Here is a 24220-nt window from a genome sequence, read left to right as displayed (position 1 = left end):
TCATTAATATATATCAAGAAAAGCAGTAGTCCGAGAACCGACCCCTGGGGAACACCACTGTATACCTTCCTCCAGTCCGAAAAACAACCGTTCATCACTACTCTCTCTTTCCTGTCACTTAGCTAATTCCGTGTCCGTGCTGCCACTGTCCCTTTTATTCCATGGGCTTCAACTTTGCTGGCAAGCCTAATATGTGGCACTTTGTCGAACGCCTTTTGGAAATCCATGTACACCACATCAACCGCATTACCCTCATCAACCCTCTCTGTTACCTCATCAAAGAATTCAATCAAATGAGTTAAACACGATTTGCCTTTAACAAATCCGTGCTGGCTTTCTATAATTAATCCACACCTATCCAGGTGCCTGTTAATCTTGTCCCTGATTATTGTTTCTAAAAGCATCCCCACTACCGAGGTCAAACTGACTGGCCTGTAGTTGCTGGGTTTATCTTTACACTTTTTTTGAACAGGCTTATGCTGAACATTGAGCTTTTGCGTTCAATATGACCCTTTCCCCAGCTTGGAATTAAGTGCACCAGACATCTAATGGAATAAAGCAGTTTATTAATATGAGCACACGCTGTCAGGTAATATACGTTTCTCACACAATACACCAATCCTAAACATGATTTTTTATAACTGCACATTCTTAGGCTAGGCCATCTAAACAACTCTTTAATGACTCTCACTCCTTATAGAATTCTTTCAAAGGTTGTGTGATGGGTTGAATATTAAATTTAAACAGCATTTCTTTTTATTACAACAACTGAAAGTAAAGTCTGTCAAAAGAAAGTCTTGGAGCCTCGCATTATTGAAAAGAATTGAGAAAAATGCAAAAGCCAAGATGAAGTGTGTACGTGTTATAACAACAACAACAATTTGTATTTATATAGCGCCTTTAACGTAGTAAAATGTCCCACGGCGCTTCACAGGAGTATTATAAGACAAAAATTTGACACCGAGCCACATAAGGAGAAATGAGAGCAGATGACCATTTTATAGGAAGAAAATAAAAGGGGAAAGTGCCATCCAGAAAAAGAAATGTATTTATTCTTAATTCGTTGATATTTGTTGGGTGTGTGCATCACCTTCCAGGCTATCTATCAGTAATGGATGCCAGCAGCTCAGTACTCCTTTGTGTGGAGCTGAGGAACCAGAGCTGGAAACCTATCCAAGGCCTGTCTCATGGGCCTTGTGTAACTTAAGGTTGCTTTGTCGTTACTTGCAGTTGCGCTGCCTCTGTTCTATTGGAAAGCTTACAAGTAATATCCTTAAGCTGGATGAAGGAGACTGTCTGGTTCGAGGCAAGTTTGGTCAGTACGTTGACCAGTGAACCAACCTGCTTGGTTATTTGTACCAAGTTAGATTGTGAATTTGTCTGCAGTTGTTTCAGAGTATTATCAACCTGAGTGAGACCATTCTTGATACCTTTCACATCAGCCATCCCAGACTTCAAAGCTTCTTGAATGCCAGCCATTCCAGTCTGCAGTGCACTCTGAATGTCTGCCATGCCAGTTTTCATAGCACCTTGCAGACCTGCCATGCCAGACTGAATAGTATTTCGAATATCTGCTAGCCCAGTTTGCATAACGCTCTGCATGCCTGCCAAGTTGGTCTGCATAGTATTTTGTAACTCGGCAATGGCTGTGTTCCCTGCCTCCTGCAGCTTTAAGGATTCTTTAGGAAATGTCTGATCAAATGTTTGTATCAGTGTCATTAGTGTTTTTGTTATTCTTGCAGGGTCTTGTGCACGCCTCAACTTAGGTTTCTCTGTAGTTGTTTCCGGCGCTGACTCCGCCTTCCAGAATGTGGCTGGTATTTCTGGTTTGGAAACAGTTTTCCTCCTTAGGGTTTTGTTCCCAAGTGATGATGGATTCTGTGCATCATCCTGACCCATAAACTTACTGGTGGTATCATTGTGGGTGATTCCAGACTCTGTTGTTGGTCTCACTTCATGTTGCTTAGGAACACCTATATGAATTTTTAAAAAACCACTGTGACCAGAGTAATGAGGACTAAAATAATGGTGCTATTATTACCAGCATTAATGGTACAAGCATTAATAAAAGTCTGGAATTATCAGTGCACTGTGAAGACAACATTGTTAATACCTTTTACGGAGTGAATATTGACACCACTGTGTCAGCCAATGAGTTAGAGGTGAGGTGGGACTTGTGATTTTCATTTACACACAAAAAGCAGCAAACCGAGTATTACTGCAGCAAACTGAGTATTACTGCAGCAAACTGAGTATTATTGCAGCAAACTGAGTATTATTGCAGCAAACTGAGTATTACTGCAGCAAATGGAGTCTCTACAGAAAACCCTGTACAGCAGGACTATTTCTCTAGAAAAATGCAGTGAGTGGAGGATAGTTACATAATAAAAATGATGTGCATAAAATTAATCCCAGTTACTTACAGCAATGCGGTCTCCAGGCGTGATTGACGGGGGAATTACTCAACCATCTCCATTCTGGCCGGGACTTGTGGTATCTCTATATGCAGCCTTTTTTTTAACTTTGATTATTTAAGATAATATTCCATATTATATATGTCTCAAAAGTACTTTGAAATGCACCATTAGATTTTCAGTACAAAGATTGCAAGAATAGTGGCCCAACCACCCACCACCAACAATCGTTTTCAAGTCAAATATCTGTACCACCTTTTTCTCCAAGGGAATGAGTGGTTTTCTAATTCATTGTCCTTTTGTAGTGACACGTCCAGTTTGCCGACTAAAGGCTAATTTTGGCACGATTTGCCACATTATTGAACCCCTTTCTGCTGTCATTGAGAGCACAATTATTATACTGGGTATTTTTGCCAGGATGCGCAATGTTCATTACAAAACATTGAATTAGAAAAGGACATTCAATAAAGCCCAGGTTGCATACCCTTCTACAGAACATTGCCATACAGGCAACATTCCAAGGGGAGGTCAAAATTCAAAAGTGACATCACAGCCAAGCTGGTAGGTGATTGGCTGGTTGGTGAGTACTTTTCCTTCCCTTTTAAGCCTTTATAAGTTGGTAAGTTCAATTAAATAGAGGTGTGATATTCATCATCTAGAATCGGGGCAGAGGGTATTTAAAAATAATAATAAATTTAATTAATTACATAGAATGGGAGAGCAGGTGATGTGTTACTGCTGCAATATGTGGGAGCTGGTGGACACCATTGATGTTCACGGTGATCACGTGCAGTAAGTGCTGGATGCTCGAGGAACTCCGGCTCCATGTTGATGAGCTGGAATCCGAGCTTCAAACACTGGACTCTGTGTTCCAGGAAGTAGTCACACCAATTAGATTAACTAATTCAGATGTAGTCCGTGGTCAGGGACAGGAGGGTGTGACTATGAGTGAGGCTTGTACGGGGATCCAGGAGGTTGTGTTGGAGGAGCCGCAGCCCTTGCTCTTGTCCAACAGGTTCGAGGCTCTTACTCCCTGTGGGGACAGGAACGGGGACTGCAGGGAGGATGAGCAACCTGGCCACAGCACCGTGGAACGAGGGGCCATTCAAGTGGGGGGAGTAAAAAGAAATGTTGTAGTGGTAGGGGATAGTATCATTAGGGGGATAGATAGGGTTCTTTGCAGCCGAGAGCGAGAGTCCCGAAGATTGTGTTGCCTGCCCGGTGCCAGGGTTAAGGACATCTCCTCTGGGCTAGAGAGAAACTTGGAGTGGGAGGGGGAGGATCCAGTTGTCGTGGTCCATGTTGGTACAAACAACATAGATAGGACAAGGAAAGAGGTTCTGCTGAGGGAGTATGAGCAGCTAGGGGCCAAATTAAAAAGCAGAACCACAAGGGTAATAATCTCTGGATTACTACCTGAGCTACGAGCAAATTTGGCTAGGGTAAATAAAATCAGAGAGTTAAATGCGTGGCTCAAAGACTGGTGTGGGAGAAATGGGTTTTGCTTCTTGGGACACTGGCACCAGTACTGGGACAGGAGAGAGCTGTTCCGTTGGGACAGACTTCACTTGGCCAGTGCTGAGACTAGAATTCTGGCGAATCGAATAACTAGGGCTGTAGAGAGGGCTTTAAACTAATTAGTGGGGGGGAGGTTTCAAGAGAGCGAAAAATAAAAATGTCAGCGGAGAAGGCAATAGAGCAAGGTAGCAGTGGGGGAATTAAAAACCAGAGCGTGTCAGGAAGGGACAGAATATATAAAGATAAAGGTAAAGTAGTAAAGGGTGTAAAAGCAGGAATAAATTGTCACAAAACATATTTAAAAGTTCTTTATCTGAATGCACGCAGCATTCGTAACAAAATAGACAAGTTGACGGTACAGATAACTACACATGGGTATGATCTGGTGGCCATTACGGAGACATGGCTGCAGGGTGACCATGACTGGGAACTAAACATCCAGGAGTATTTGACTATTAGGAAGGACAGACAGGAAGGAAAGGGAGGTGGGGTGGCTGTGTTAATAAAGGATGGAATCACTGCAATTGTGAGAAATGATATTGGGTCAAAGGATCAGGATAGTGAAACGGTTTGGGTGGAGATAAGGAATAATAAGGGGAAAAAGTCACTAGTGGGCGTAGTCTATAGGCCTCCTAACAGTTGCAACTCTATTGGTCGGAGTATAAATCAGGAAATAGTTGGGTCTTGTAATAAGGGAACAGCTATAACCATGGGAGATTTTAACTTTCATATTGACTGGACAAATCAAATTGGGCAGGGCAGCCTTGAGGAAGAGTTCATAGAGTGCATTAGGGATGGGTTCCTTGAGCAGTATGTTACTGAACCAACCAGGGGGCAGGCAATCTTAGATCTGGTCCTGTGTAATGAGACAGGATTAATTAAAAATGTCCTAGTAAAGGATCCCCTTGGAATGAGTGACCATAACATGGTTGAATTTCAAATTAAGTTGGAGGGTGAGAGAGTTGGATCTCAAACCAGCGTACTAAGCTTAAATAAAGGAGACTATGAAGGTATGATAGCAGAGTTGACTAAAGTGGACTGGGAAAATAGATTAAGGTGTAAGACGGTAGATGAGCAATGGTGTACATTCAAGGAGATATTTCACAACTTTCAAGAAAAATATATTCCACTGAGGAAAAAGGGGCGTAAAAGAAAAGACAGCCATCCGTGGCTAAGTAAAGTAATAAAGGATAGTACCTGACTGAAAACAAGGGCATATAAAGTAGCCAAATCTAGTGGGAGGATAGAAGATTGGGAAGCATTTAAAAGCCAGCAAAGACTAACTAAAAGATTAATTAAGAAAGGGAAGATAGATTATGAAAGTAAACTAGCAAAAAATATAAAAACAGATAGCAAAAGTTTCTACAGTTATATAAAAAGAAAAAGGGTGGCTAAAGTGAATGTTGGTCCCTTAGAGGACGAGACCGGGAAATTAGCGGTGGGGAACATGGAGTTGGCAGAAACGCTGAACAAATATTTTGTATCAGTCTTTACAGTAGAGGACACTAAAAATATCCCAACACTGGACAAACAGGGGGCTATAGGGGGGGGAGGAGCTAAACACGATTAAAATCACTAAGGAGATGGTACTCGGTAAGATAATGGGACTTAAGGTGGATAAATCCCCTGGACCTGATGGCTTACATCCTAGGGTCTTGAGAGAAGTAGCGGTAGGGATTGTGGATGCATTGGTGGTAATTTTCCAAAACTCAGTGGATTCAGGAAAGGTCCCAGCAGATTGGAAAACTGCTAATGTAATGCCCTTATTTAAAAAGGGAGGTAGACAAAAGGATGGAAACTATAGACCAGTTAGCCTAACATCTGTGGTTGGTAAAATGTTAGAGTCCATTATTAAGGAAGCAGTAACAGGACATTTGGATAAGCATAATTTAATCGGACAGAGTCAGCATGGTTTTATGAAGGGGAAGTCATGTTTGACAAATTTGCTCAAATTCTTTGAGGATGTAACAAACAGGGTGGATAAAGGGGAACCAGTGGATATGGTGTATTTGGACTTCCAAAAGGCATTTGACAAGGTGCCACACAAAAGATTACTGCACAAGATAAAAAATCACGGGATTGGGGGTAATATACTGGCATGGGTGGAGGATTGGCTATCAAACAGAAAGCAGAGAGTTGGGATAAATGGTTCATTCTCGGGTTGGCGATCGGTGACTAGTGGTGTTCCGCAGGGGTCAGTGCTGGGACCCCAACTCTTTACAATCTATATTAATGATTTGGAGGAGGGGACCAAGTGCAACGTATCCAAGTTTGCTGATGATACAAAGATGGGACGGAAAGCAGTGAGTGAGGAGGACATAAAAAACCTGCAAAAGGACATAGACAGGCTAAGTGAGTGGGCAGAAATTTGGCAGATGGAATATAATGTTGGAAAGTGTGAGGTTATGCACTTTGGCAGAAAAAATCAAAGAGCAAGTTATTATCTAAATGGAGAGAAACTGCAAAGTGCTACAGTACAAAGGGATCTGGGGGTCCTGGTGCATGAAACGCAGAAGGTTAGTATGCAGGTACATCAGGTGATCAGGAAGGCCAATGGAATCTTGGCTTTTATTGCAAAGGGGATGGAGTATAAAAGCAGGGAAGTCTTGCTTCAGTTATACAGGGTACTGGTGAGGCCACACCTGGAATATTGCGTACAGTTTTGGTTTCCATATTTAAGAAAAGATATACTTGCTCTCGAGGCAGTTCAGAGAAGGTTCACTCGGTTGATTCCGGAGATGAGGGGGTTGACTTATGAGGAAAGGTTGAGTAGGTTGGGCCTCTACTCATTGGAATTCAAAAGAATGAGAGGCGATCTTATCGAAACATATAAGATTGTGAGGGGGCTTGATCGGGTGGATGCGGGGAGGATGTTTCCACTGATGGGTGAGACCAGAACTAGGGGGCATAGTCTAAGAATAAGGGGCTGCCCTTTCAAAACTGAGATGAGGAGCAACTTCTTCACTCAGAGGGTAGTAAATCTATGGAATTTGCTACCTCAGAGAGCTGTGGAAGCTGCGACATTAAATAAATTTAAAACGGAGATAGACAGTTTCCTAGCTGATAAGGCAATTAGGGGTTACGGGGAGCGGGCAGGGAAGTGGACGTGAGTCTAGGTTCGGATCAGCCATGATCCTATTGAATGGCAGAGCAGGCCCGAGGGGCCGTATGGCCTACTCCTGCTCCTACTTCTTATGTTCTTATAGAACATGTAAAATTGGACCTATTGTGGATACTACCTAATCCATTTCAATTCTGGGAGAAAAGATTCTGCAAAGTTTCTCCTTGCTCCCAAAGGTAAATCAAGCAAAACTCCAGACTGTCGATGTAATGTTACATCCTACATTATTTGACTTGGCCTGTAGAGTTTGACATTCGCAAGTCCCAGCAACTAAGGATATATCATTTTTCACACGGCATTCAGTGATGCCGTACTATACAATAAAAAAAGCACTGTATTCACAAATCATGCTAGTTCTGTAAAATATTTTCTGTGAACTTCATTATTTTTAATAGAAGAATACAGCTGGTGTTGTGAACCTCGTGTAGCACCTTGCGAATCACCCATCAAGATCAGAGGCTGATTCAACAGCCAGCTAGTAGTGCAGGATTTGCCTCTTGTTTCAGCTGGCAGATGAGCTGTTCGATCAACTTCTGACCTTGGCTACTAGCAATAGGAGTGGCTGCTTTTGTGAACACTTGTATTGCCGAGTGGCTCTTGAAGCCATGCAATAGCAAGAGACAGTAACGAGATGTTTATTGAATCAGTGCGGTGTGAAAATGTCTCTTGTGAAATTAAAATCTGAGTGCATGGCTGGATTGGCTGCATCGCGCCTGCAAGAGCACATCAGTGGCGCCTACCCCAAACTGCCAGCCAGAATGTTGGAGTGGCGCCATGTTGCTGCGACGATGGAAAGAGGCCCAAAACAAAATTCTCTTCTTCACGTCTCCTGCTCCCAGTGGAGTAATTGGGCCTCTTGGGGAAGGTAATCGGAACGCTCCGGGATCCATTATCTTTCCCTGATAAAGGTTTGGGAAATCTTTAAGACCCTCAGCAGGACTCGCATCAGCTCTTAGCTGGCATGAATTCTGCTGAGGCCGAAAAGGGCGGGGGAGAGGAATTTTCGGGATAGCCCAGGTACTCCCTCAGACACGTCCCCGTGATGTAAAGGAATGGGGATGGTATCATTCGAAAAATGACAAAGACCCTACAAGGTAAGTAATCCTACTTTATAGAATTTTATCCTTGACTATTCCTTTAAGACTTACTCTGTGAACATTGCCATCTCAGATTCTATGCTGTGCAGGTTCTGGATCTACATTTATCTAACAATGCTGCCTCCAACAGCAATCTTGACTTTTTGTTGGTAATATGGCAGAGTAAGCAAGCTACTTCTTCAGGTTCTGAAACCCACCGAAGGAGTGGCTTTCACCATCATCCTTGCAGGCTGAAGTGCTTCTGGAGGTCTAAGGAACCACCTTTATTGACTTCACTTCAGCAGGCTGAACAGGTCATCTAAGTGATACTGCACTTGCTGGCCTGTAAATTATTGCGTGAGGCACAGCAGTCGGAAAGAATGTCCTGCGGGCCTGCTCCGCTCATGTTACCTGAGGGCCGCTGCTGGCAAGGTAAGTGGCCTAAAATTTACCTGCCTGAAATAGGTGACTTGCCTATGGAAGCCGAATAGGCGCCGGCATCTCACTTAATTTTATTGAAATAAGGTCCATTTTCGGGCCGGCCTCTGACTTCCCAGTTGGTGCGTGTGTTCCGTGCGCACTTTTGGTTGTGGACCCGAAAAGGGGCCATGACCAATTTTCACCAACTCCAAAATTTGTCGCCACACACACACATTCAGTCAACGTATTCAGCCTGCAATGTTGCATTATCCACCCATGAAACAATTACCAATCTAGTATCATACCTTTTTCGTTTCCACTTTGATTGAAAAAATGTGGGATATATTTTGTGCACATGTTACATCCATCTTTTGTTCTTGCTAAGCAGAAATATCCATCTTTGCAGTCACACAATGCATCCTGAGTTTCAGTGCATTCTCGCAGAGTATCAAGTCCCAGCTCTACAATTAAAAAAAAAATCAGTAAGGTTCAAATAAATTCAATTCTTTGTCACCCTATATCAACCTTGGTCTTAAGGGTTGTAGGATGCAAGCAAAACATGAAACAATAAAAGCTGCCCTTTTATTTCATAGCATTTCATACTCTTAATGCAACTTAGAAAAACATGAGATGTGATTAAAAATACTGACTATTTTTGTTACAGGGTTTACGATTGAAACTTATTTTTACATAATCTTAAACAATTATGCTCTTCTCCCTCACCACTGTTAATTAATCCACCAAATCTTATGACTAATTACTGGTTCTGTATCACATTCACGCAACTGAATATGAATAACCAGGTAATTAATTTCATTAGCAAAATACTGTGGATGCTGGAAATCTGAAATAACAACAGAAAATGCTGGAAACACTCAGTAGGCCAGGCAGCATCTGTGGAGAGAGAAACAGAGTTAACGTTTCAGGTCTGGGACCCTTCATCAGAACTGGAAAAAGCTGGAGATGTAACAGATTTTCAGTCCGTAAGGGTGACCCTGAGCCTCCGGTCGTCTGTCACTTTAATTCTCCGCTTCACTCCCACTCTGATCTCTCTGTCCTCGGCCTCTTACATTGTTCCAACAAAGCTCAACGTAAGCTCGAAGAACAGCACATCATCTTTCGATTAGGCACTTTACAGCCTTCTGGACTCAACACTGAGTTCAACAATTTCAGACTATAACCCCTGCTCCCATTTTTCAGGCTGTATGATTTTGCCGCACCCATTTGCAACATTTTATCTTTCCTGCCTCTTACCTGAGCACAGATTGCTCCTTCAGTTCCTTCCTCCCCTCCCCTCCCCCTCTCCCTCTGCTTACAACCTGTTACATCTCCAGCTTTTTCCAGTTCTGATGAAGGGTCCCAGACCTGAAACGTTAACTCTGTTTCTCTCTTCACGGATGCTGCCTGGCCTGCTGAGTGTTTCCAGCATTTTCTGTTAATCTAATTTCATGCTACTGTAGGCATATTGGAGGAAGTGACTGTGATGAAATAACTCTGTGTTCTGGTATTTGTGTTGTTGTTGTTGTTGTACTTGTAATGTCTGGAATGTTCCACCGGGGGGAACCACTAATGCTCCTCCTGGCCCCGCCCCTCTTCTGGTATGTTCTACCAAGGGCTCGGTCGATGATGAACTCTGTTAACTCTGCCATGATTCTTACTTAGTAAAAGCCTTCAGTCTTAAGCTTTAACTTCACGGATTCGGGCAGTTATTTGGCACATCAGTGACTAAATTTAACAGTTGCCGTGGGCTCACATATGCCGAGTGTCTGACACATACCTTTCCAACCCCAATACAGTTTATAAAATACCTTTGGACAAAATTCTAATTATTTGATTGTTCAAATTTTCTAAAACATACAAAGTAGCTGAGGAATACAACTACTTCTTTGAAGAATTTCGGAGATTAGCCCATTTTGCTCAGTTCACTGTATTCCCAAAGGCAATAGGATAAGTTTTCTTGGGAAAATACTTGGATTGTTAAAACATGTTAAAAGAATTGTCACTGAACGTTTACCTGGATCGCAATATTTACACTTCAAGCACTTTTCTAAACCATTTGGGTGGTCCGTGTAAGCTCCACGAGCACAGGCAATACATGTGGTGGGTGATTCTGATGTACAGTGTTTTAAAACACGAGCACCTGCAATCAAAAAAATAAAATAAAAGCTAGTGCACTACTTTCAAAAGGTAAAACTGGAGTCACAGAATTGCCATGTTAGATTCTTCCAGTTTCACTGTAGAAAATCAAACAAAACCTGCAAGTACCACTTACAACAGAAAATATAATTATATTCAGAAGAACAACATACTCGGGATGGGGGGATGCGGAGGTTGCTACGTTCACCAGAAGGGTGCAACAAAATTAGTTTGTAAATGTCATCTATACTCTTGAGATTAGATTACTGTTTTTCATTTCACTTTATTGTCTGTCCTAATCTGTCTGTTGCATAATGTATATGGTTAATATATTCTAACATTAGAGATTCGAATTTCTGCCCTTATCAGATGTGTTACAGATTTCCAGGGTTATGATGACACGACTGCAGTATCACCAAGGTTTTAATTAAAATTTGTAGCAGATTACAGATATGTTTCATATTGCTATTAGGTTAGAATATCAACTTCATGACCAGGTCTGTGTGCGGCACTTTTTAAAAATTCTTTTCCATTATGAGCGGTTCTGGTTGTTGATGGGAACTGAGACAAAACTTGTCTGAGATTAGCCAGGAAACCAAAGTTATGCAAGACTTTTTTCCTTTCCATTTTTCTTTATATCCAGGCATATATAATATACTGTATATTGTACTGATATCCACCTGTAAAATTGATCAAGACCATTGTGTACCATTCCTTACAATCTACCCAAAATCTGAAGATGACTTTTATTGAAGATGGTGGGACTCTGCACAAGAGGGTACTTGCCAACATGCACTACTTCTTCTGGCCAGCTGAATGTCTGACACATACAGAAACCCACCACCATTGTTAAGAGTGCACTGAGAAATTCACACTGGTAAAGTTTCTGTTCATCTGATGTGGAGTGCACTCTCCTAGAGATGAAAAAACAATTGCCTAAGTCCACTCAGCTGAGATCCGGGTTGGCAAGGGCTAACGCTTAAGGCTTCCAACTGTGCACATGGGTACTACTGGAGTTTAACTCGCTAAAATTGCACAGCCTACCAGCACAGAACACTGGTAAGCATCTCACTGCTTGTCAGCCTGCTGGCCCAGAACACTGATAAACTTCCCATCACTGGTCCAGCGAGGTCTACTATATTAGCTTGCAAGCTTATTTGAGCAGAGTGGGAATAATTTCAGCTATCCCATGATGGTCCCCCCTAGATTCCAATAATAATTCAGGCTGGCAACCAAGTCAAAGGCTTGTCACTAACTGCTTAATGCAGGTCCTCATATGAAGGGCTTTGGCAAAACACAGCATGTGTGCACTATAATTTGTTTAATCTAAGAATCAGATTTCTTGTAGGAACTTTAAGTTGTAGAAGTGGCTTAATATGCTACAGGGTTATGCAAATTGGAACTCAAGATAGGCTCCAGGTCTTGCACACAGTTTAAAAAAATGAAAGTCCATAATTTTGGTTATATGTCCTTTATTTTGTGGTTATGTTACATTATTTTAAATTTTACATTTAATTACTGATTCCCTTTTTCTATATCTCCAGTCTTGGAAAACCAGTGCTCATTGGCTGAAGGTGGACTCCAGAAGTTGCTTTTTTTCCAGCCAACAGCATTGAGATTCAATCTTGTTATGTCATTGAAATGGCCAGGCCAAACTTAGGATGTTTTTTTGCCCGTCAATATGGGCCACTTCAAGAGCTTAATAAGTTATCTTGTCCATGGTCTGGGGAGCTATCCATCACTGAAATTAATTAACTTGACAGTGGTGTAGTAAGGGTTAATTAGAAAAATGCAAATTTGAAGGCCATTTCACAATGGCAGAGAGATGCTCTGTATAAATGATTGAGCAACAGATAGGCAGGGGCACCTGACTCAGCATTGTATTGGAACCCTAGCCACTGTCAAAGTGTAGAAACAGCATATCTGATTGACAGGTTAGCTACAGGTGAGGAATGTTTTATTTTAAAAGTGGTATCTATATATGCAGTGGCACATTACACTGGAGCATGAAGACACAGTGGTGGAGCACAAGTTTGGATCTCCTAGTGTACTACTGTAAATTCTTAATTTCTGCCATGCTGCTGCAAAGCTGTGCAGAAAGCAGTCAGGCATCATTTTGCTTGTTGGGGATGGTGAGGATAAAATTGGATGCAGCTCTTCACTGGTTCGCTGATGCATTTTTCTTGATAGCAAACCAAAAGTGGCTTTAGTAGTGGTCTGGGAACAGCCTTCCTATAGCCCGCTGGCCACAGGAGTTGAGGGATTATTAGTAAGTGGGAAATTGAGAATATCGTACCCAATATTTACAAATGAAGGGAAGATATAATAAAAACTTCTTTTTAAGTGGTTGTGATTTTTCAGAAGAAACTTTAGCAGAGCAGGATGGGCAGATAATAATAGAATTAAAGGGGAAGTTAGAAAAAATAGTCTTTATACAATGGATGGTTAGGATGTAGAATTCTCTGCCACAAGTTGCTGTTGAAGCAGAATCCATAAATTATTTTAAAAGGAAATTAGTTTCTTGAGAAAGAAGAACGTTAAAGGGCATGGTGGGAGAGTGGGATTAGACTAGGTAGTTCGTGGAGAAAAACACCAAAGCAGACCTGATTGGCTAAATGGCCTGTTTTAGTGCTGCCACATTCTATGATTCCGTAAACCAGCAGTGGTGCATTATTCTGGACTATTCCTTTCAATACACATCTTGAAATGCTAATAAGATGTGCAAGGAAACTAGTTTTGCTTAAACGTTCTAAATTACACATCTTGAATATCACATATGCAAGTTTTTAAAGGGGAAAAACATAGTTTATGATATAATTCTTGTATTAGCAAAACTATAATATTACCACATCTTCGAACAGCTGAACACTTGCACTCAGTCTGAAAGGTTGTTGTCACTAACCTGTATGGCACATGGGACAGCACAGTTCCTGAAAATGATATTCCCCCAAGCCACAGCTTGTCACCAGTCGTAAGTTAAAGATCATTAAAAGGATGCAACAAATCTAAATGGAAATAAGACTCACTTAATAAATACATGCTCATTGTCCTATGTGAAGGTAGGAAATTGAATGGTGGCATTCCCATAAACATAAAGAGGGGAATCCTATATGGGGCATAGTAGGACACTTTTGTTAATAGGCACCAATAGTAAATATTTACATCTTAGCAATAAGTACAGTATTGTTTACATTTCCACATATTTATGCCCAACAGTAAATGAAGATGACAATTCAGCAAAAGGCTCCAATAATTGTGTTCATTAAATTAACAATTCAGACATGAGGTCTTTGATCCATGCAAGTTACTGCACAATAACAACATATCACAATTGTGAAAATGGGCTGGTTGAAGAATAGGATAAGGAAGCTATGCTTCATATAACTGCAGAAAGATCTTACAGTATACAAGGTGCTGATTTATGATGGCAAATTTTCATGTGGCAGCTATGGGAGGGAGCTGTCTTTGTGGGCTGGCCTAGTAGAGTTTGTTTTGACTTTTCCCTGATTCATTCATTTCTATACAGCACTCCCTCAGTACTGCACTGAAGTACCAACCTAGATTATCGATTGGGATAATGCTAGGGTAAAGGGAAAGGAGGGGAAGGAATTTCTGAAATGTGTTCAGGAGAATTTCCTTGACCAGTATGTCCTTGGCCCAACTTGGAAGGAGGCATTGCTGGATCTGGTGCTGGGGAATGAGATGGACCAAGTCGACCAAGTGTCTGTGGCAGAACACTTGGGTACAAGTGATCATTGTATCATAAGATTTAGATTAGCAATGGAGAGGAGCAAGGAACAATCTAGAATGGAACTTCTAAACTGGAATAGGGCTATCTTCAATGGGATACAAAAGGATCTAGCCAGGGTAAAATGGAACCAAAGACTGACAGGAAAAACTGTAACGGAACAATGGGTGATCTTTAAGGAGAAGATGTTCCAAGTACAGGCTACTTTCAAAAAGAGGGCAGGGTAAGGGAACCAAAGCAAGGGTTCCTTGGATGACAAGGGAGATAGAGAAGATGATGAAACAAAAAAAGAGGGTGTATGATGCATGTCAGGTGAATTCTTCAAGGGAGAACCAGACCAAATACAATAAGTTGAGAGGGGAAATGAAGATGAAAATAAGATTGGCAAAGAGAGAATATGAGAGTAGAATAGCGGTTAACATAAAAGGGAACCCAAAAATCTTCTATCAGCATGTAAACAATAAGCAGGTAGTAAGAGGCGGGGTGGGGCCTAATAGGGACAAAGAAGGTGATATATGCTTAGAGGCGGAGGGCAAGGCTAGAATACTCAATGAGTACTTTGTATCGGTGTTTACTAAGGAAGTAGATGCTGACAAAATATCGGTACAAGTGGAAAGGTTAGAAGCAATGGAAGGGGTGAAAATTGGTAGACAGGATGTACTAGAAAGGTTGAGTATGCTTAGAGTGGATAAGTCACCTGGTCCAGATGGCTTGCATCCCAGGTTGCTAAGGGGATTGGGGGAGGAGATAGCGGAAGGGCTTGCCATAATTTTCCAATCTTCCCTAGATGCGGGGGAGGTGCCTGAGCATTGGAAAGAGGCAAATGTGACACCATTATTCAAGAAAGGGTGTAAGGACAATCCTAGTAACTACAGGCCGGTCAGTTTAACATCAGGGGTGGGTAAAGTTATAGAAACAATAATCAAGGAAAAAATTAATGGGCACTTGGAGAGGTTTAAGCTAATTAAGGAGAGCCAACACGGATTTGTAAAATGCAGATCGTGTTTGACATCTAATTGAATTTTTTGATGAAGTAACAGGGAGGATTGATGAAGGGAATGCAATGGATGTTGTCTACATGGATTTTAGGAAGGCGTTTGACAAAGTACCACATAGAAGGCTGGTTAATAAAATTGAGGCTCATGGAACAGGTGGGTCAGTGGCAGCTTGGATAAGGAATTGGCTTAAGGACAGAAAACAGCGAGTTGTGGTAAATGGCTGTTTTTCAGACTGGAGGATGGTAGACAGTGGTGTTCCCCAAGGGTCAGTGCTGGGACCACTGCTTTTTTTGATATATATAAATGACCTGGATATTGGAATACAGAGTAGAATTTCTAAATTTGCCGATGACACCAAACTTGGGGGTGTGGCAAACAGTGAGGATGATACCAATCGACTGCAACAGGACATAGAAAGACTAGCAGAATGGTCAGACAAGTGGCAGATGGAATTTAATACAGAGAAGTGTGAGGTGATGCATTTTGGCAGAAGGAACAGGGAGAGGCAATATACACTTAATGGCACAGTTTTAAAGAGTGCGCAGGGACAGAGGGACCTGGGAGTTAATGTGCATAGGTCCCTGAAGGTGGCAGGACATATTGACAGAGTGGTCAGCAAAGCATACGGGATCGTGGGCTTCATAAATAGAGATAGAGTACAAAAGTAGAGAAATTATGCTGAACCTTTATAAAGTGCTGGTTAGGGTACAACTGGAGTATTGTGTCCAGTTCTGGTCACCACACTTTAGGAAGGATGTGAAGGCCCTTGAGAGGGTGCAGAGGAGATTTACCAGAATTGTTCTGGGGATGGGGAATCTTAGCTACAAGGACAGGTTGGAGAAGCTGGATTTGTTTTCGTTAGAGCAAAGGAGGTTGAGGGGTGATTTGATAGAGGTGTACAAGATTATGACTGGTTTGGATAGGCTAGACGGGGAAAGGCTGTTCCCATTAGTATATGGTACAAGGACTAGGGGGCACCGATTTAAGGTTTTGGGCAAGAGATACAGGGGGGATGTGAGGAAAAACTCTTTTACGCAGCGAGTGGTGAGGACCTGGAACTCGCTGCCGACGGAAGTGATGGAAGCGGAGACACTCAATGTTTTTGAGGGGAGACTGGATAGGCACTCGAGGGAAATAAACTTGCAGGGCTACAGGGATAGAATGGGGGAATTAGAATAGACAGGGCTTGATGGTCGGCGCAGACACGATGGGCCGAACGGCCTCCTTCTGTGCTGTTATGACTCTGTTGCTCAAGTCTCTGGAGTGGGGTGGGGGGCGTTTGAACCCATAATCTCTGATCCAGGCGAGATTTCTACCACCGAGCCACAGTTGACACCTTGCTGTTCAAAAGACGTAAAGGGAAATACTGCGTTTATATTGCTATTAACGCTTGCCATGCAAGCTTGTAGATGAGTAGTTGTCAGAAAGCAGCAACTGTAACTTGAATTTCTGGCTGCAAACGTTCCCCAGTGTAAGAGAAAAGTTCATACAGGCCAACAAGCAGAAAATCTTTTTGCATGCATTTATGGCCCATGGCCCCAAAAAAAGTGGTGAGCCTTCATTTCTTCAGTCAGTAGACATTTCAACAATCTTGCAGCACTGCTGCTGAATTCAGGTTTGCGATGTTAGATGTACTGTAGAGTAAATGTGATGTAATTTGGTGTACGGTTACCACATCCTCTTTTTTTGGTGCACAGTGAGTTATTCACATGTCATGTGCATTTGAAGAAGGAAGCCTGGTATTGAAAAATACAAAACAGGTGTTAACCCTTTGTGTACATAGGCCTAGAAATTCAGTTGCTTGCGCCAGCCGGTAGCGCCTTAGGAGGAGGAGATGTTGGGCGCGAGGCGGCTAGCGGCCGGGCGCAGCGCGATCTGCGCCTCTCCCCAACTTCACTAGAGATTTAGCGTCGGTGCAAAGTCTTTGCGCGCGCAGATCCTGACGTCATTTCATCGTGCAACGCCCTTTGTGCGCCCCAAACCGGAACTTCCGTGGCGCCGCCCTTCTTTGCGCCTGGCGCCCCCAGTGACTGGTAGAGGGGAACGGTTCCCAGTCGCTGCGGGGGGCGCTATTTAAAGGGGACTCCTCCTGCATTATAAGTGACAGCCATTTTGTGCAAATCCTTCTGTGTGAGAGACAAAGGCAGAGAGCTTTCTGCTTTGACTCAGCGCTCGCACAGGTACTTCTGGCTTCAGGCCAGAGCTTTGCACTTGGATTTCACTTTCAGTGCCATAGCCTTGAGTCGCCACATATACTGTAATGGGGGCTACAATGGGTGGAAACGTTGGCTTTCTGCATTGCATTCAAAGGGATCAGAGACGCCGTGAGAGAGTGCCAGTCATGGCCAGACGGAGAAGGGCCAACAGGTGTCGGCACAGGAGGCCTTACCCACCCAGGGTATACCGCCAGCAGTTCTCACATCTGAACATGTCTGAGGAGCAGTGTGTTCGGAGGCTGCGATTCAGAAGGGAGGTGGTCACTGAGATCTGCCACCTGCTTCGCAGAGATCTGCAGCCACAGCTGAGGAGCAGGACGTCTCTGTCGGTGGCAGTGAAGGTGACGGTGGCTCTCAACTTCTATGCCACCGGCTCCTTCCAATCCACTGCTGGGGACATTGCCAACATCTCCCAGTTCGCGGTACATTGCTGCATCCGACAGGTGAACAATGCCCTTTTCAGAAGGAGACGTCAGTACATCTCCTTTCCCATGACCCTGGACAAGCAGCAAGAGCGTACAATGGGATTTGGAAGAATAGCGGGCTTCCCCATGGTCCAGGGCGTAGAACTGATGAACCAGCATTGGTCAGGCCTTGCTTCAGGGCTGCAGTGCGCAGGGCATGGCAGCCAGACAAGTCCACCCTCCCCCTTTAAGAGCTGACCGGCGCCAGAGTGTCTGCCGTCAATCAGCAACTCGCCGCACCTGCGCTGCGCCCGCCCTCGGGGGTATCGCCCCGGACCGCCAGCTTAGCGCCTAATGATAGTCGTGCATCGCCTGTTTTAGCGCAGCAGCAACCTCTTGGGGCGATGCGACTGAATATCGGCGAAGGTGGCGCGAACTTGCGCCGGGCGCAAACTTTAGCGGCCGCCCAACTGTAGCGCCCCGAACGTGGCTATACTGAATTTCTAGGCCATCGACTCTTTTTTGAAATCAAATGAGTATCTTGATGGGGATGGGGAAGAAATATCACAGAGCTATGCCAGCAGGACCGAGTGGCCTCTTCAGCTTCTCAGAAAAACTGTTGTGTTTTAATTTTGTTATGAAATATTTTTGACCAAAAACTTTATTTTTGTGTTAACGCATTAATTAATTTATTATATAACGATAATTTAAGTTCATCTTAAGCATCATGGCCTAGAAATTTATCTCGGGCGGTGGCGTATAACGGGCGGTATGGGATCGGCTGCCCGCTATACGCAGCACCTGGTATTCAGTTCCATTGCAGTCAAATGGATTCGGAATCACAGACCCCCATCTAAATTATAATACTACTAGCTGGGGGTGCCAGACGTTGCCAGGGCAATTTTGGGACGCGCGGTCTCCCTCCCCCTGTCTGTCACTGCTTTAGTCTATGTCCCTCCCTCCCCTCTCCCTGCCTAGCGCCTCAGGCCTGGTGTCGTCGTGATACCGGCCGTGCGGGGCCTAGCGCTTCAGGCCCGGCCGGGCTCTCGGGCCGAGACGGACCCGAGCTGAGCTCTCGCGCGGTTGACGGCCGGCCGCTGCCGCTCCCCCGCCCGCTGTGTGTCTCGGGCCGAGCGGTTGTGAGGCGGGCTCGAGTGATCCCAACTCACCTCCCGCTTCCGGAGCCGCAATGTGTGGGTTTGTTTGGCTGGTGCTGTCGCTGTGGGGATGAAAAAAATGGCGGCGAAGTTTCAGGAGGCTGGAGGATTAGGACCCGCCCGTGACGCACTGATTGGCCAACCATCAGGTGAGTGAACTGTAGGATTGGTCAAGCAGCACGTCACTCAACGCTAATGCGAGGTAGGATTGGTCAACCGCTAATGAGCGGATTTTTACTGTCCGAAAAAATTTTGTCTGACCAAAAAGTAAATACGCCTATTAGACTTCCCTAATGATAATGTTTCTTTTGATATAACATGCGTGTAGGTATGCTCTATAACTTTTGACTGTATAGCCGGACAGACAGACAGAAAGACAGACAAACAGACTGAAAGAGAGACAGACAGACCGGTTTATATATGTAGATAGATAGATAAGCTCCTTGCACATTTACATTTCTGAGTGTAAAGTTCATCAGTGTCCTGTTAAAGAGACTTGCATGAAATTTTGCTGGGGCTGTCCGATATAGTGAACATTGATGTGATTGGTGATGTGAAAACTTTTATCTTCCCTTCAGCGGAAAGGTAACCCTACAGGTTCAGCAACATGCCTGTTGAGTACTTCACCGCACAACACCACACTGCTCTTCCTGGAGTGGGCTCCTGTTGGGAACACTGGCACCGTTTCAGGTGTAACCCTCCACCGCCTGCATACTGCACAGTTGCTGAGTGATATTTCTTCCCCATCTCCATCAAGGTACTCATTTGATTTCAAAAGAGAGTTTCAGGGTTTTTTTCTTCCCTCTCTGCTGTTTACCGGCCTGTCTGCACTGGAATATCGCTGACACGCTGCCTGATGTGTGGCATTTCTGCCATCGGGATAGCGCCAGTAACTGGGACCGCGGCTTTAGTCCAGGTCCAGTCACAGGCCCTGCTGCTGTACTCAGTGAATGAAGCTCGGCTTCATTGTCCTTCCAAGCCCTTCGACAAGGCTGACGTGGTGGCACCTTCCTACTCTCCCCCAGCCCCAGCCCTGCAAATCCATTCCTGGTGTCTTTGGGGCCTCTTGTCTCCTCTCTTGGGATGCTCAGTCAGTCCGAGGTCCCACTAATCCAGTTATGTGTCTGTTTCCAGAGCTGCCTCGCCCCCAGTGCCTGCCCAGCGATCACTTACCACTGTCTCGCTGTGCGAGTGAGCCAAGCCTCCGTACCTAACATCGGTGTGCGAGCCCTTGACTGTGCTGTTCAAGTGCACAAAGGAAATCAAAATATCTGCCAACAGCGCGCACCCAACCCGGGCCATTGTAACAACGGGTCCCGTTCACTTTATTTCGCAGATCCCCTGGAAAGTCTCTATGGACCCCCGGGGGTCTGCAGACCGCAGTTTGAGAACCACTGCCTTTCGAGGGAGTGCAACGAAGGTTCACTAGATTGATTCCTGGGATGAGAGGGTTGTCCTAGGAGGAGAGATTGAATAGATTGGGCCTATACTCTCTGGAGTTTAGAAGAATGAGAGGGGATCTCGATGAAGCATATAAGATTCTGAGAGGGCTTGACAGTGTAGATGCTGAGAGGTTGTTTTCCCTGGCTGGAGAGTCTAGAACTAGTAGACGTAGTCTCGGGATAAGGGGTCAGCCATTTAGGACTGAGATAGATGGATTTTTGGACTCTAGGGGAATCAAGGGATATGGGGTTCGGGCGGGAAAGTGGAGTTGAGGTCGAAGATCAGCCATGATCTTATTGAATGGCGGAGCAGGCTTGAGAGGCTGTATGGCCTACTCCTGCCCTAATTCTTATTTCTTATGTGTAGTACATTCACCTGTATTGTGTGAGTGTGTGGTACATTCACCTGTATTGTGTGAGTGTGTGGTACATTCACCTGTATTGTGTGAGTGTGTGTAAGGCATTTTTTACTCAAATCAGTGCATGTGGCTAAAATGCTGTCGCAATAGCCACAATCGTGGCTAGTCAGCAATTTCTGTTGGTCAGCACTAGAATCATAGAATGTTTACAGCACGGAAGAAGGACATTCGGACCGTCGAGCCCGTGCCGGCTCTCTGCAATAGCACTTCAGCCAGTCCCACACCCCCGCCCTTTCCCTGTAGCCCTGCAAATTTCTTTCCTTCAGATACTTATCCAACTCCCTTTTGAGAGTCGTGATTGAATCTGCCTCCACCACCCTTTCAGGCAGTGCATTCCAGATCTTAACCACTCGTAAAAAAGTTTTTTCTTACGTCGCCTTTGGTTCTTTTGCCAATCACCTTAAATCTGTCTCCTCTGGTTCTCGACCCTTCTGCCAATGGGAACAGTTTCCCTCTATCTACTCTGTCCAAACACCTGTATCAAATCTCCTCCCAATCTTCTCTGCTCCAAGGAGAACAACCCCAGCTTTTCCAGTCTATCAATGTAACTGAAGTCCCTCATTCCTGGAATCATTCGTAAATCTTTTCTGCACCCTTTCTAAGGCCTTCACATCCTTCCTAAAGTGTGGTGCCTAGAATTGGACACTACTCCAGTTGGGGCCGAACCAGTGTTTTATACAGGTTCATCATATTTTCCACACATCTGTACTCTATACCTCTATTCTTGAAGCCCAGGATCCCGTAAGCCTTTTTAACTCCTTTCTCAACCTGCCCTGCCACCTTCAACAATTTGTGCACATATACCCCCAGGTCTCTGTTCGTGCACCCACTTCAGGATTGTACCATTTAGTTTATATGTCCTCTCCTCATTCTTTCTACTAAAATGTATCACTTCACACTTTTCTGCGTTAAATTACATCTGCCACGTGTCCGCCCATTTCACCTTCCTGTCTATGTCTTCCTGAAGTCTATCACTCTCCTCACTGTTCACTATACAGGTACTTCCAAGTTTAGTGTCATCTGCAAATTTTGAAATTGTGCCCTGTACACCCACATCCAAGTCATTAATATATATCAAGAAGAGCAATGGTCCTAGAACCGACCCCTGGGGAACACCACTGTCCTTCAGTCCGAAAAACAATCGTTCATCGCTACTCTCCGTTTCCTGTCACTTAGCCAATTCCGTATCCATGCTGCCACTGTCCCTTTTATTCCATGGGCTTCAACTTTGCTGGCAAGCCTATTACAGGAAACTTTGGTTTATCCGGAGGTGAACTGTCCGGAATGCTCGAGACACCGGCAAAAATCAGGAGCCGTTTCGTTAGGGTTTTTTTTCTTTTCGTTGCTTTTTTTTCACCAGTCAGGCTCTGCAAGGTCTCGCTGAAGCTGTTGCTAAGCTACAGAGATGCTTGCAAGGTACAGCCGACTGTTTAGAAGCTGTTGCTAAGCAACAGGGCTTGTTGCCAGATATGGAGCTCAAAATCTCCATATGTTTCAACATTAGCGCTGGTTTGTCCGGCAGTTTTGATGGGACGGCAACAGCTCGGTCCTGTCAGTGCCGGATAGCACAAAATTTCCTGTATGTGGCACTTTGTCGAACGCCTTTTGGAAATCCATGTACACCACGTCAATTGCATCACCCTCATCAACCTTCGCTGTTACCTCATCAAAGAACTCAATCAAGTTAGTTAAACACGATTTGCCTTTAACAAATCTATGCTGGCTTTCCTTAATTAATCCATACTTGTTGAAGTGACTGTTAATTTTGTCCCTGATTACTGTTTCTAAAAGCTTCCCTACTACCGAGGTCAAACTGACTGGCTTGTCGTTCCTGTGTTTATCTTTACACCCTTTTTTGAACAATAGTGTAACATTTACCATTCTCCAGTCCTCTAGCACTCATATCTACTAAGGATACATTCTTAACAATTACAATTTTTTTTATTTCACTCATTTCCATAGCTTTTTTTTTACCTTTTTGGATCCCCCTGGGCTACATATTATTTTCTGCTGAGTGGGAGCACAGGCAACTTGGCATCAGGCCTCTGTTAACATTGCCCGTTACAAGTAAACACTTTACCAGGTTTAAAAACAATGTACGTAGAAGCACGTTAGTGGCATGACTTTGCAAGGGCTGATTACTGAAAAGGTGCAGCGACTGGATCATAGAGGGCAAGGTCTACTTGGGAACTGCTGTTGAACTGTCGAGAAATAATTATTTTTATAAAAATCTAAAATTATAGCATGACCACAAGTTAATTTTAATGAAAAATCACTAAAGCAAAAAGGCAATAAATAATATTGCATCAGATAAAAGTTCTGCCACAATGGCCAACATGGAGGTGTCGAGCTGAGCTGATTTCACTTGTTCCAGGAATATTACCTGCTCTAATATGCCCCAATATACTGAGCATGTCTTAGAGCTGTTAATGCAATGATTTTCTAGGCAAGTTTAACTTTTGCACATTACCAAATATGTGCAAAAAAACCTTGTAAAATGTCTTTTGAAAATGATTTCCTCCTCTTATTTTCCCTTCTGTTTTTCCCCTTACCTTTACCGAAGGCAGTGATCCATGCTGGGGTACGGTTCTACAACTGTTGACAGGCCTCTGATACCTTGCCCACAAGATCATTCTTCATTTACAAGTCTGGACACTGAGTGGAAGCAGGATAAGTGACAATGGGAACTGTAACAGACAAACCTAATTCTGTCCTCACTAGAGTCCACACACTTGCATTTCCATTATAGCTTCTCGATCAGCAGCCCAACTGTGATCAACTAACTCGGAGTGGTCCAGGGATTGAACACAGGATGTTACCTGGTCTGTGGTTGAGTTTCACTGTATGGAGTGCATTTACCACTGAGTCACCAAGAGAGTTGTTTTGCAAGAATTTACAAATGAAGAGCATCCAAAAGTCTAAATACAACTTGGCAATTCCTTAATAAAACATTTGTTTTTAATAATAACACCCAGACTGGTTCAAAGAATAATTCTGCTGCAAATACAGTCAGAAAAATAATTAAAGAAATTGTTAAAATTTACTGTACCAAATAACTCACCTCAGAATATCCCATCTTTCATGCACATGTGTTAGAAATCCAGGCGCTAGCTCAAACTTTAAAACAAAAATGTAATCAGAAAAGTTGTTG

At 43.7% G+C, this 24220-nt stretch overlaps 1 protein-coding gene and 1 long non-coding RNA gene across 2 annotated transcripts in view; one reads left to right on the top strand and one right to left on the bottom strand.

The window, feature by feature from the left end:
• Nucleotides 1-24134, top strand: part of LOC147100896 (uncharacterized) — a 47239-nt gene extending 23105 nt beyond the window's left edge. The window contains exons 3-4 of the long non-coding RNA XR_015073583.1: nt 19787-19965; nt 23633-24134. This is a non-coding gene — a long non-coding RNA (uncharacterized LOC147100896). The remainder of the gene's footprint in view (nt 1-19786; nt 19966-23632) is intronic.
• On the bottom strand, nt 550-24220 carry LOC147100895 (uncharacterized). Its single transcript, XM_085967464.1, has 5 exons — nt 24131-24220; nt 13588-13690; nt 10564-10689; nt 8855-9010; nt 550-1973 (listed from the first exon to the last, which is right to left on the bottom strand). Exons 1-5 carry the CDS (start codon nt 24143-24145, stop codon nt 1204-1206), a joined length of 1170 nt encoding a protein of 389 aa, XP_085823590.1. The 5' UTR covers nt 24146-24220; the 3' UTR covers nt 550-1203.

The sequence above is a fragment of the Somniosus microcephalus genome, chromosome 25, assembly GCF_052327205.1.
Source record: "Somniosus microcephalus isolate GS21.2 chromosome 25, FLI_Smic_1.0, whole genome shotgun sequence".
In the NCBI taxonomy this organism is placed as follows: Eukaryota; Metazoa; Chordata; class Chondrichthyes; order Squaliformes; family Somniosidae; genus Somniosus; species Somniosus microcephalus.
Note: the sequence above shows the minus strand (reverse complement) of the source record. Positions and strands in the feature narration are given on the sequence as shown.